At 50.2% G+C, this 13829-nt stretch overlaps 1 protein-coding gene across 9 annotated transcripts in view; it reads right to left on the reverse strand.

The window, feature by feature from the left end:
- The window catches only part of HECTD4 (HECT domain E3 ubiquitin protein ligase 4), a 231704-nt gene that overhangs the window by 9027 nt on the left and 208848 nt on the right, over positions 1–13829 (reverse strand). For 8 of the 9 annotated variants that reach the window (XM_032240131.1, XM_032240112.1, XM_032240155.1 and 5 more), the window contains exons 63-69: positions 10916–11139; positions 10673–10824; positions 8261–8367; positions 7405–7528; positions 2678–2868; positions 1186–1332; positions 402–521 (exon numbers count right to left, since the gene is read on the reverse strand). In XM_032240131.1, coding sequence (XP_032096022.1) covers positions 402–521; positions 1186–1332; positions 2678–2868; positions 7405–7528; positions 8261–8367; positions 10673–10824; positions 10916–11139 — 1065 coding nt within the window. The remainder of the gene's footprint in view (positions 1–401; positions 522–1185; positions 1333–2677; positions 2869–7404; positions 7529–8260; positions 8368–10672; positions 10825–10915; positions 11140–13829) is intronic. The other variant, XM_032240103.1, reaches the window with a different exon arrangement.

Consider the following 13829-nt stretch of genomic DNA (forward strand, 5'->3'; position numbering starts at 1 on the left):
GCCCAACTCCTCTCTCATTTCTTCTGCATGTTTCCCTTCTGTCTGTCTATATGCTGTGACAGAGATACTAGGGAGCCTCCCCACAATGCCCTTTTCCTCATTTTTGGCAGGCACATGGCTGATCAGAGCAAAGCTTGCCCTACCTGACCCTGTGCAGCTGGTGGGCCCCAGGAAGCCAAGCTCCTTCTGCTATGCCCCTTCCCCTGCTGCCTGGAATGAGCTCCTGAGGGGACCTTCCAGCAGGAAGCCACACACCGGGATGCTCCAGCAGAACAACAGGAAGAACCACAGCACCAGCCCTGAACCCCCTTCTTCTAGAAGCTTCTTTTGGGTTCCAGAAATCTGCTAGTGTGTTTAGGCACTGCTATTTTGCATTTTTTGGTCTCTGCAGCCAACCCCACCTCCCACAATTTCCAGCGGGTCCAAGGTGATCTCAGGCGCTGCATGGTCCGCTGTCCGCTGCACGGTGGCGTTCAGCACTCGATTCATCACTGTCACCTTCGTGTCGTAGAAGATCAGCCCTAAGGAGAGGAACGTGGGAGAGAACTGGGTGGGGCTGCGTCCCTTCCCTCCCAGTCCCCCTAGAACTCTCTTCAGTCCCTAGCTGTAGCACTCTCAGGGTCCCTGGTGGCAGCGCAGCAGGGTCCTGATGGTGGAGGGCGGTGTGTCAGCCTCCACCCAGCGGCTAGGTGCATTTATCCTTTGTCATTCCCAGGAGACACCCGATTTCTAGAAACAATACGACAAGCTAGAGTTGCTAAACAGAATGTGGAAAATGATACCTATTTTTAATTTTAAAAAAAGACAACAAGCTGTGTGTATGCACATGCATCTATTTGTACGTGAAGAGAAAAGTCTGGAAGGATAGATACTCATCTGTTAACAATGTCACCTCTGGCATGTAGGGATTTGGAGGCCAGATAGTGAACAGACCTTCATATATTTTGAATTAATTTAAAAACCTTAAAATAATGTGATTTTTCAGAGCATATGCTACTTTTATAATTGAAGTAACTTCCCTTGGGTGGACCTATTGCTCCAGAGGAGCCCTGCCTGCTAGATGAAAGACTGGAGGGAAGTGTCTCCTGGGGAGCTGCCCAAGGATCCTGCCCATGGATTCTGGCCCTGGCATGTTGCAGGTCACCTCTCTCTTCCTGCAGGGCCAGGGCAGGCGTAGGCACTGACCTTTGGCCTCCTTCAGGAGGGCGGCGATGCTGTGGGTGTACATGGGTGTCTGGCGCAGCTCCACCAGGGGCAGGAAGAAGGTCTCCAGCGTGGTGTTGAGGGACTGCAGCAGGGCAAAGCGCAGGCGCAGGCTCTCAATGGGCACATCTGCAGGGTATGGCAGCAGTCAGGCTGAGATCTCGGCCCAGATCGGCTGAGATGCCTGACTCATAGGCAACACAGGGGGTCCCGATCACTGGGACGGGGATTGGTGGATTTTTTACTTGGGACCCTGGGGATGCTGTCAGTGAGTGAGCAGCCCCTGAGGTGCCTGTGCCTATGCCAAGCAGACACAAAGGGCGAGGCCCTGGCTGGCCAGATGGAGGTGCTGGCTCTTAAGGAGTCCAGGGCCCCCTCGTCTACCTTTAGGGCCATGCCAGGACTGTGCATGATATTGTTCTTTATGTCATTTTTGCAAATGCCTGTATCATTATTTTTTGAAATAATGATATAGGCGGTTGCAAAAATGGCACAAAGAGTCCTGTGTACATTTCACCCAGTGTCCCCAATGACGACATCATATCAAAACCAGGAAAACTGCCACTGGCATGCTGCCCTTCAACCCTTCACTCTTCACACTCTGCTGTGACGGATGGAAGTCAGGGACAACCTCTCACCCACCTTTACCTCCTTGGCACCCAGGAGAGAGCAAGGGCCTGGTACGAGTGTACTGAGCTGACTGCCAACACGTTGTAAGTGGGGGACATCTGGGAACTAACAGTTTATTTTTTGTGTGCAATCCTAGTTTTTTTTTTTTTTGAGACGGAATTTCACTCTTGTTACCCAGGCTGGAGTGCAATGGCGCGATCTCGGCTCACCGCAACCTCCGCCTCCTGGGTTCAGGCAATTCTCCTGCCTCAGCCTCCTGAGTAGCTGGGATTACAGGCATGCACCACCATGCCCAGCTGAATTTTTGTATTTTTAGTAGAGACGGGGTTTCACCATGTTGACCAGGATGGTCTCGATCTCTTGACCTCGTGATCCACCCGCCTCGGCCTCCCAAAGTGCTGGGATTACAGGCTTCAGCCACCGCCCCGGCCGCAATCCTAGTTTTTAATAAAAACATGGTGTTCCCTGTTATGAAGGCTAACATCTCTACCACAAGTTATCAGACTATAAACACTTCTCATGCCCCATGGCAGCCTGTCCCCAGTGGGGCCTTCAGGCAGGGACCTGGGCATTCCCCCCAAGCCTGCGCATTTCCTTATCTGCTACCTGGCTTTGTTGTCATGGGCATTAAAAAAGGCCCCAGACTAATTAGGCCACAGTCCTGGCTCCCTGCCTCTCTCTCCCTGCTTCATCAGCCCCCTCTTCCTTGCACACCTGGCGTGTAGCAGGTGTTCATAAGTGTTTGTTTGATGGACATCTAAATGAATCTAGCCCTTCTAAACACCCCGTCATGGGGCATGCTGGCAGCAGGCAGCAGGGAGGGCACAGGCACAGGGCCACATACTCAGGAGACACGCCACTCTGGGATCAGCAGCATCCGCGGGGTCCAGGTACACCTCATGGGGATGGAGCCGTGCGGGTGTGATGGCAAGGTGGCGGCATAGCTGGTTGATGTACTGCACAAGCGCCACATCCATCTCCAGGGTCCACTTTCTTGAGGCCTTCTGTGCATGTCGGACATCGATGCAGGCGCACCTGGGGGTGGGGATCGGGGAGAAGGGCAAGGTGAGGTGGGGCGCACGCGGGACTGTTAGATTTCTCTCACAGAGCCCTGTCCTCAGCTCCTGCAGTACATTCAGAAGATGGCCTCGCCTTCCAGGTTGTTTCTTGGTGCCCGGACAGCTCTTCATGGGGAAAGTGCTTTCAAAAGAAGCAAGCCAAGCATGCTGGCGGGAGTGGGAATGGTACACACTTCTGGGAGGTGGCGCCAGCCACCCACCCATGCTTCACTACTGTACATGGGCAGTTCACAATAGCATCAGCCTGCAGTGTGTCACAAGACTTGCTTTTTTGCCCTTAGAGACAAAATCTTGCTCTGTTGCCCGGGCTGGAGTGCAGTGGGGCAATCAGAGCTCACTGCAGCCTTGAACTCCTGGACTCAAGTGATCCTCCCGCCTCAGCTTCCCCAGTAGCTGGGACTATCAGTGAGAGCCACTACGCTCGCCTAATTTTTAAAATTTTGTAGAGGTGAGGTCTTGTTGTGTTGCTCAGGCTGTTCTTGAAATCCTGGGCTCAAGCCACCCTTCTGCCTCAGCTCCCCAAGTGCTAGCGTTACAGGCATGAGCCACTGCACCTGGCCAGGCACAAGAATTCAATGAGAGGATGCCTGTGAAGCACACAGCATGGTGCCCAGCACGTTCCAAATCCACAAGAATTGTCAGCTGCTGGTGTCACTGATGTCATTTGTCTTTTCCCAGCAAGCCCATTCCAGAATTCACCTGTGGAACTCTTAGAACAGACGGGCCAACATATGCTTCTGAGGGAACTGCTGCAGGGGTGTGTTACTGCAGCAGTGTCAGACACAACCCAACTGTCCATCGATAGGGGATTAGCTGAATTAATTACACTGCACCTAACAATGCGATGCTAGAAGCCATGAAAATGATCAATATGGGAGGATGTGGACAAATTTTTAAAAAGCAGATTGCAGGCCAGCCAAGGTGGCTCATGCCTGTAATCCCAGCACTTTGGGAGGCTGAGGCGGGCAGATCCCTTGCTAAGAATTTGAGACCAGACTGAGCAGCAGTAAATCCATTTTTACAAAAAAACAAAAAAACCAACCAACCAACCAGCCACAAAAATTTGCTGGGCACAGTGTCGTGTGCCTGTGGTCCCAGCTACCGCGGGAGCTGAGGTGAGAGAATGACCTAAACCCAGGAGGCTGAGGCTGCAGTGAGCTGTGACTGTGCCACTGCGCGTCAGCCTGGATGACAGAGTCAGACCCTGTCTCAAAAGAGAAAAAGGTTGCAGAGCAGTGTGTCCTGTCTGATCCCACATCAGCGGGACTGAAAAATCGACTTCCAGAAAAACGCTGGGTGAGATACTCACTGACGCATCGCACAGTGATGCTGTGGGCACAGAATACCGGACGTGGCCTTCTGGTCTGTACACACTGTGAGGTTTTCAGAGAGGGTGCATGTCCTTATTCCACAAATATTGGGCTATTAACCCAAGAAAGGCAGGCAAGTGGGCAGATGCCTGGCAGAGCCACTAATTTCAGAGCCTGTGGCACCCTCAGAGCCTGTGGCCACTGTCATATTGAGAACATTACCCTGGGGGCTGGGGGCAGCATCAGGTGTTTCCTTCCTATAGGCCAACTCTGTCCCATCCAAGGAGTGCTCAAAGACAGATCTAAGCCTCTTTCAAAAGGGGGTCCCCCGTGGCTCTCTAGATTGAATGATCCAAGCAGAAGCCTTTGGCTTCCTTTAGAAAAGTCCATGGTGAGGCAGGATGTGTCAGGCCATCACCACCACCTCAGAAGGCCCCTGTGAATGTGGCCTTTTATTGTGTTTTTTTTTTTTCTTTTTTTTTAGACGGAGTCTTGCTCTGTCACCAGGCTGGAGTGCAGTGGCGCAATCTCGGCTCACTGCAACCTCTGCCTCCTGGGTTCAAGCGATTCTTCTGCCTCAGCCTCCCGAGTAGCTGGGACCACAGGTGCGTACCACCACACCTGGCTAATTTTTGTATTTTTCGTAGAGAGGGGGTTTCACCATGTTGGCTAGGATGGTCTCAATCTCTTGACCTTGTGATCTGCCCACCTCGGCCTCCCAAAGTGCTGGGATTATAGGCGTGAGCCATTGCACCCCGCCTTATTGGGTATTTTTTTGTTTTTTGAGACAGGGTCTCACTCTGTCACCCAGACTGGAGTGCAGTGGCATGATCTCGGCAGACTGCAGCCTTGGCCTCCCAGGCTCAAGTGATCTTCCCTTCTCAGCCTTCTAAGTAGCTGGGATTACAGGTGCATGTCACCATGCCTGGCTAATTTTTATATTTTTAACAGAGACAGGGTTTTGCCATGCTGCCCAGGCTGGTCTTGAACTCCTGGACTCAAGCGATCCACCCACTTTGGCCTCCCATAGTGCTGGGATTACAGGTGTGAGCCACTGCACTCAGCCTGAGTGTGCCCTTCTAGAGACTACAAATGCATCACTTCAGAATTAATTTGCAGCCCAATTTGTCCCCTTTCCACTTAGAATGCAGCTTCTACTTTTCAACAAAAGGTGATTCTACTTTTCAACAAAACCCCAAAGTCATCCCAGTTCCCGATTTCTAAAACAAATTCAGAAAACTTGTCCCTGCCACCATAGTGCAAGATCCATTCATGGACTGACCCTGAGCCTTCAACGATGGTATAAAATGCTGGCACCAAGCAGAAGAGCATTTCTCAATTCTGAAAATGGATTTTTAAAGAGTATGTTTTGGTACCCATTTTCTTTTCTTTTTTTTTTTTTTTTTTGAGATGGAGTTTCGCTCTTGTTGCCCAGGCTGGAGTGCAGTGGCGCCATCTTGGCCCATCACAACCTCCACCTCCTGGCTTCAAGTGATTCTCCTGCCTCAGCCTCCTAAGTAGCTGGGATTACAGGCATGTGCCACCACACCTGGCTAATTTTGTATTTTTAGTAGAGACGGGACTTCTCCATGTTGGTCAGGCTGGTCTCAAACCCCCAACCTCAGGTTATCTGCCTGCCTCGGCCTCCCAAAGTGCTGGGATTATAAGTGTGAGCCACTTCACCTGGCCTTTTTTCTTTTTTCCCAGAGGAAGTTTCACTCTTGTTGCCGAGGCTGGGGTGCAATGGCGCAGTCTCGGCTCAGCTCACTGCAACTTCCGCCTCCCGAGTTCAAGCAATTCTCCTGCCTCAGCCTCCCCAGTAGCTGGGATTACAGGCATGCGTCACCACACTTGGCTAATTTTTGTATTTTTAGTAGAGACGGGGTTTCGCTGTGTTGGTCAGGTTGGTCTTGAACTCCTGTCCTCAGGTGATACACCTGCCTTGGCCTCCCAAAGTACTGGTTTACAGGCATGAGCCACTGCACCTGAGCTTGGTATCCACTTTCTTTTTTCTTTTTTCCGAGATGAAGTCTTGCTCTGTCACCCAGGCTGAAGTGCAGTGGTGTGACCTCGGCTCACTGCAACTTCCACTCCCCAGGTTCAAGCTCCTGCCTCAGCCTCCTGAGTACCTGGGATTCCAGGTGCACACCACCAGGCCTAGCTGATTTCTGTATTATTTTTTTTAGAGATGGGGTTTCACTATGTTGTCCAGGCTGGTCTCGAATTCCTGACCTCATGATCTGCCTGCCTCAGCTTCCCAAAGTGCTGTGATCACAGGTGTGAGCCCCCGCATCTGGCCTGGTAGCCATTTTCATTGATTGATGCCAGGTGTACTTCCTATGGACAAGGCTGAGTAGGGTAGGGGTATATGTGCGTGCGTGCATGCATGCTTGCAAGTCAGAGGGAGGGCAGGGCAGGGTGATTCCTGGACTGTGTGGGATTCACTTACAGCTAGAAAGGGGAAACCATATCTAGGCCTGGAGTCCTAGCTGTGCCCCTGCCTGGGAAAGAGGGAGGGCAATGGAGACTCAAGGCAAAGTGTGACTTTGAGGACAAGGTTCTTTGGGGTGAGAAACTATCTGTGATGGGACTGAACTGTGTTCTCCCAGTCCCCCAGCAGATACGTATGTTGAAGCCCTAATCCCCAGTGTGACTGTATTTGGAGACAGGGCCTTTAAAGAGGTGATTAAGGTTAAGGACGTCATTAGCATGGGCCCCTCATCAGACAGGACTCGTGTCTTTGTAAGAAGAGGAGAGTAGGACACAGATAGGTACTGAGGGAAGACCCCATGAAGGGACCTTGAGAAGGTGGCAGTCCAGGAGCCAAGGATGGCAGCCCCAGGAGAAACCAGCGCTGCTGACAGCTTGATCGGGGCCTTCCAGCCTCCAGAACTGAGAGAGAACACGTTTCTGTTGTTGAAGCCACCCAGTGTGTAGTGTCCTGTCACGGCAGCCTGAGCTGACCAGCACAGTCCCCAAGTCAGGCATGTGGAGAAAAAGAACAGGTTTGTTTAAAAATGGGTTAGAAAACCCATTTAGCACTTAGGAAAAAACTCAGAAAGAAATTAGTAACTCAGAAAGCATTATCAACAGGGGAGATGGACCAGTTCCCCAGATACTATGCTTTTGGCTAAAACAATTTCTGTGCAAGGTGACAACTGGGTTGAGGGTAACCCTCTTACCTCTCAAAATGAAGATCATAACCGCAGGACAAGATCGCCCTCCAGACGCTGCGGATGTCTTGCTTGGCTCGGTCAATAACAAATTTGTGAAATCCTTCCAGTGTCAGGTATTTTTCCTCAGGGACTGGTGGAAAGGGTTCAGTGTGAGGAATCTGGCAAGACCTGTGCACATCGCGTGCCTCCAATGCATGTGCTCTCACCACAGCCTCTCCCTCACGGCCCAAACCACCTAATTCCCCTCTCCCTCCCGTAACTCTGGAGACTGTCATTTGCCATTGCAACCCATTGTGCACAGGATACTCATAAGCCCTCACGTGCCCAGGCCCCCAACCGTAACCCCTCAACTGGCTGTAGTTTCCCCATGTCCCCTCTTTCTATGAAACTCAGAAACATCCCCGACTGACAAAGCAATTTTCCAGACAACAGAATAGCTTTCTCTAATGCTGCCTGGTCTTTCTGGAGGCTTACATTCTACTGCCCCAGCACGGGCCACTAGCTCAGGCCAGTGCCTTCTAGAAGAAAGTGTCCAAGCAGATTTCCCAATCTTCACTTTTCAGTGACAATCATCTATTCTTCACCCTTGGTGTGTAGTGTTTCTGGAATTGCTATTTTACCTCCTCAAGTTCATGGTCATCAAAGATGGCATCCAGGGGTGATCCCTAGCCAGGAATATTTCCCAGCATCTCTGGAAATGTTGCCCTGCCTGATACCCCAGGGAACCCATAGCCCAGAGCAGGGGCCATCCCAGTGGGAGAGCAACCAGTCGGGAAAAGCAGAGGCCTGCTCCTGGGAGGCTGCCCAGACTCCAGGGTGGAAGCAGGTCCCCGCCTGCTCCAGGCCCCACCTGCTCATTCACCTTCTTGTTTTTTGGTAGGTGACTTTTCTGGGTCCTTTTCATCTGGTTTGCTCTTTTCTGGTGACTTTGGCTTCACAGTTGGCTTCTTCTCACTTAAGGCAGTCCTGCTGTAGACCAAAGCACTGGAATTAGACTAACGCACGTTCACACTCCTTCCGATAGGAAATATACAGTCTAGTACAGGCATTCATTCCTGCCCCCTCCTCCAACTGAGGGCTTAGACAGGGCTGGGTTCAAGACCACCTTTGTTCTGAGTGAGAAAAGTTTGCTGAGCAAATTACAAGGACAAATTCCTGCCTTAAACTGTGACAAATCTTGTAGAGACTCTTTTCAAACACTCTACATATTTTAGAGCTACATTGTTCAATAAGGTAGTCACTAGCCAGATGTAGCCACCTAAGGTTAAATTAATTAAAATGAAATATAATCAGAAATTCAGTTCCTGTTTACCCTTGCCACAATGCAAATGCCCCATAGCCAGTTGCGGCTAGGGGCTGCTGCACCCAACAGCACAGACATAGACACAGCACTGATTTCCACCAGCACAGAAAGTACTACAGGACAGTGCTGAGTGAAGAACGCCATTTCTACCTAATGAATTAATTTTTAAAATCCTTTGTTTTTCTGGTTAAACAGTTCCTCTAGAGACTCTTACTGGGTAATACTTTGCTATCAAGGTTTCAACTCTGAGTACTTGAGAGTCATAGAAAATGGCCTGAGCCATTTTCTAAAGAATATTCTAAGGCCGGGCGCGGTGGCTCACGCCTGTAATCCCAGCACTTTGGGAGGCCGAGGTGGGTGGATCACGAGGTCAAGAGATTGAGACCATCCTGGTCAACATGGTGAAACCCCGTCTCTACTAAAAATACAAAAAAATTAGCTGGGCATGGTGGTGCGTGCCTGTAGTCCCAGCTGCTCGGGAGGCTGAGGCAGGAGAATTGCTTGAACCCAGGAGGCGGAGGTTGCGGTGAGCCGAGATCGCGCCATTGCACCCCAGCCTGGGTAACAACAGCGAAACTCCGTCTCAAAAAAAAAAAAAAAAAAAAAAGAATATTCTATTAAATTTATATGCATATCCACATGTAGAATGTTATGTAGCTATTTTTTAAAGGAATGGGGAATTCTTTTTGTACTAGTCTGAAATGATCACCAAAATCAGTATTAAATAAAAATGGCAAGGCGTGGACATGGTGTATGGTGCCCAGCACTGGGCATATGAGTAGAACTGCTTGTGTATTTACAGAAAGGGTTCTTCTGAAAGGCTGGAGAAGCAACCTTACAGGCTCAGGGAGGGAACTTCAAGGCTTAAGAATGGTCGAGTGGCTTTTCACTGTGTATGTTTTCAAATTTTCTACCATTTTAGTCATTCAAAACTTAAGAAAATAATACATAGGCATAAATCAAAGGTCATGTACTTAAAAGTGGCTGTTATGCATGGGGCAATTTAACTTTTCCCAATAGGCACTATGCATTTTTTTTTTTTTTTGAGGCAGGGTCTTGTTCTGTCACCAGGCTGGACTGGAGAGCAGCGGTATGATCATGACTCACTGCCGCCTTGACCTCTGGGGCTCAAGCCATCCTCCTGCTTCAGCTTCTCGAGTAGCTGGGACCACAGGTGCACACCACCACAGTCGGCAATTTTTTTTATATTGTTTTGTAGAGCTGGGGTTTTGCCATGTTGCCCAGGTTAGTCTTGAACTCCTAGGCTTAAGGTGTTACGCATTTTCTAATCTTCCTACAATAACTATGCATTATTTGTGCGGCAAAAAGAAGTAGGATTTTTAAAAAAATTCTGTACATTTTAGATGTTGTCTTCATTTAGATGGGTCGGCTTTCCAGCCTGCATGGTCAGGATTTGACCGCACCTGTGGATAAAATGAAACTCTGGTGCTCAGCTGATGGGGCTGAGGACTGAGAAAGGCACTTACCAGAAGGGGCCCAGACACCCACCAGGCGCAGTGGCCCCCGCCTGTAACCTCAGCATTTTGGGAGGGCAATGCAGGCCCATCGCTTGAGCCCAGAAGTTCGAGACCAACCTGGCCAACATGGTGAAACCCCATCTGACACAATATAAATGAAGAAAAAAAGAAAAAAAGAAAAAAAAAAAAAAAAAAAGAAAAAAAGAAACCCCATCTGTACAGAAAATTTTTCAAATTTAGCCAGGTGAGGTGTCATGTGCCTATAGTTCCGGCTACTCAGGAGGCTGAGCGGGGAGGATTGCTTGAGCCTGGGAGGTTAAAGCTGCAGTGAGCTATGATCGGGCCGCTGCACTCTAGCCTGGGTAACAAAGCATGACAAAAAAATCCCGAAACCAGGCTCCTCCAGAGGAGCTGCCATCCCCAAGGCTCCTGCTTGGAGGCTGCCTCCACATCTGCCCATGGCCAGGCTGCCCGGGCTCCTTGGGGCACGTACCTCACGCTGTTGAGCACGGCCTTGTCCTTGGCGGGCGGTTTGGTGATGGGCCGCTTGGTGCTCACCACCTTCACGGGGTGTTGCTCCTTTCCGGCCTTGCTGTACTTGCTCTTGTCAAACTTGGGCTTTGGCACGCCATACTTCCTCAGGATCTGTGGAGTACAGAGGTGGGGAGGAGGCTCTCAGGTTTGCCTTGCGGAGCACTTGAGGCCTGGCCTGGGCACGGTGGGGACGGGCAGCTACCTGGGTGAGCTGATCCTCCAGCACCTTTTTTGGAGGCCGGACATTGGTGAAGAAGAGGTGGAGGAGGTTGCCTGGGGTCTGGGAGTTGATCTGCTCTTTGCTAAGATAAATGTCAGAGACTCTGATGGGCTTCGCTGGTGTCAGGCTCAGCGTCTGCTCTGAATGGGCACAGCTCTTAAATATTTCCGTCAGAACCTCTCTGGCCCCCGGCACCAGCTTCTCCCCTGTTGGACGGAGAGGGAGCAAAACAACTGTGCTGTGAACATGCATCGGGACAAGCCCTGCGAGCATTCCGTGTCCAAACACTGAAAGGGGCAGTGGATGGATGCCAGTGGAATGGCGAGCTGCCCACCAAAGCCTGGCTCCCTCTCTGGGCACAGCCCCAGCACATGTCCAGTCTTTCTTGCCGTCAGGGGTGGCCCTGCAACCGTGGTCACTGTGGGATGTGAGCTACCCAGGGGCCAGGCTGCTCTCCTCTGCACTTGGCCCCTACCTGGCTGCTCAGGGAGGACAGGCCCCTCCTTGAGGGTGGGTATACCTCAGTGCTCACCCCAGCTCTTACATCTGCAGGGAATTAACTTCCACTGGACTTGAGCCATTGTCCTCTTGGGGCTATTTATCATAGCAGTCTAGCCTAGAATAGTCCCAGAGAATAGATAGCCAGCAAGTATTTTCAGTGGGAAGTACAACTTGTTAAACAGGTGATTGTATTCTTAGGAAATGTGCTTCAAAATTGGTATGACAGGCAGGTGAAAGTTTTCTGAGGTACAAGAAAACTGTCCAGGAGCACCAGAAAAAAATATTTTTTTGTCCCCAAACAAGCACTCTAGAAGCTGTTCTCGCCTTTCCTAAGGGCCAGTCATGAACCCATCTATCTGTGTGGTCTCAGGAATCACTCCCTTCTCCTGGCAGCCTAGGCCCCTCATTCCCTCTGGCCACTCCCTCTCTTAGGGAGTCTGGCCGAGGCCAGGCCCAGCTGTGGCAACTCCAGCACATCTGGGCTGAAGGTGGGACAGGCAGGTGCGTGGAAGAGAGGGGCTGAGCCCTCAGCTGACACAGTTTAAAACCCTCACATGAGGCCAGATGCAGTAACTCACACCTGTAATCCCAGCACTTGGGAGGCTGAAGCAGGTGGCTCACTTGAGGTCAGGAGTTCAAGTCCAGCCTGGCCAACATGGTGAAAACCCCTCTCTACTAAAAATACAAAAATTTGCCGAGCATGGTGGTGTGGGACTATAGTCCTAGCTGCTCAGGAGGCTGACGTAGGAGAATTGCTTGAACCCGGGAGGTGGAGGTTGCAGTCAGCTGAGATAGTGCCACTGCACTCTAGCCTGGGAGACTGGACTCTCAGCAAGACTCTGTCTAAAAAATAAATAAATAAATAAAATAAATGTAAAAAAACCCTCCATGATGAGCAAAATATTTACAGTACTGTGCTGACCCATTTCGGAACCTGAGGAAGAGGAAAAGATCAGTAATGCTGATCCTATCTTTATTTAAAATATTAACACTGCTGATCATGAATACTTTAATTATGACTTTAAAAAAAAACTGCACTAGAATATTATTTATCTTACTGACTGAATTTTTGGAGCCCCATTAAATTGCATACCTAAGACCACATTTACCTCACCCTGATCCCATCTCTGAGGGAACATTTCCAGATTTCATGATTGGGTAATTTTTTTTTTTTTTTTTTTTAGACAAGGTCTTGCTCTGTTATCCAGGTTGGAGTGCAGTGGCGTGATCTCAGCTCACCACAGCCTCTGACTCCTGGGCTCAGGTGATCTTCCCACCTTAGCCTCCTGAGTAGCTGGGACTACAGGCACGTGCCACCATGCCTGGCTTAATTTTTGTAGAGACAAAGTCTCACTATGCCACCCAGACTGGTCTCAAATTCCTCGGCTCAAGCAATCCTTCTGCCTTGGCCTCCCAAAGTGCTGGGATTACAGGCATGAGCCACTGTACCCAGCCAGGGGTAATAATTTTAAACAACAAAACCTCTATTCAATATTACATTTTTTTTTTTTTTTTTTTTTGAGACGGAGTTTCGCTCTTGTTACCCAGGCTGGAGTGCAATGGTGCGATCTCGGCTCACCGCAACCTCCGCCTCCTGGGTTCAGGCAATTCTCCTGCCTCAGCCTCCTGAGTGGCTGGGATTACAGGCACGCGCCACCATGCCCAGCTAATTTTTTGTAGTTTTTAGTAGAGACAGGGTTTCACCATGTTGACCAGGATGGTCTCGATCTCTTGACCTCGTGATCCACCCGCCTCGGCCTCCCAAAGTGCTGGGATTACAGGCATGAGCCACCGCGCCCGGCCTCAATATTACATTTTTGGGCTCAGTGCAATGGTTCATACCTGTAATCCCAGCACTTTGGGAGCCCGAGGTGGGCAGATCACTTGAGGTCAGGAGTTTGAGACCAGCCTGGCCAACATGATGAAATCCTGCCTCTACGAAAAATACAAAAATTAGCTGGGTATGGCAGCATGCACCCATAATCCCAGCTACTGGGGATGCTGATGCTGGATAATTGCTTGAACCTGGGAGATGGATGGAGGCTGCGATGAGCTGAGATCTCACCACTGCACTCCAGCCTGGACGACAGAGAGAGACTCTGTCCCCCAAAAAAATATTACGTTTTTCTACTTCATAAACACAGAACAACAGACCAACTCTATGATGAAATTTCAAACATTAAAGAATTAGATTGGCCGGGCGCAGTGGCTCAAGCCTGTAATCCCAGGACTTTGGGAGGCCGAGGCGGGTGGATCACGAGGTCAAGAGCTCGAGACCATCCTGGTCAACATGGTGAAACCCCGTCTCTACTGAAAATACAAAAAATTAGCCAGGCATGGTGGTGCCTGTAATGCCAGCTACTCAGGAGGCTGAGGCAGGAGAATTGCCTGAACC

The sequence above is a fragment of the Sapajus apella genome, unplaced genomic scaffold (assembly GCF_009761245.1).
Source record: "Sapajus apella isolate SASKATOON/1434 unplaced genomic scaffold, GSC_monkey_1.0 scaffold2, whole genome shotgun sequence".
NCBI classification, from domain to species: Eukaryota; Metazoa; Chordata; class Mammalia; order Primates; family Cebidae; genus Sapajus; species Sapajus apella.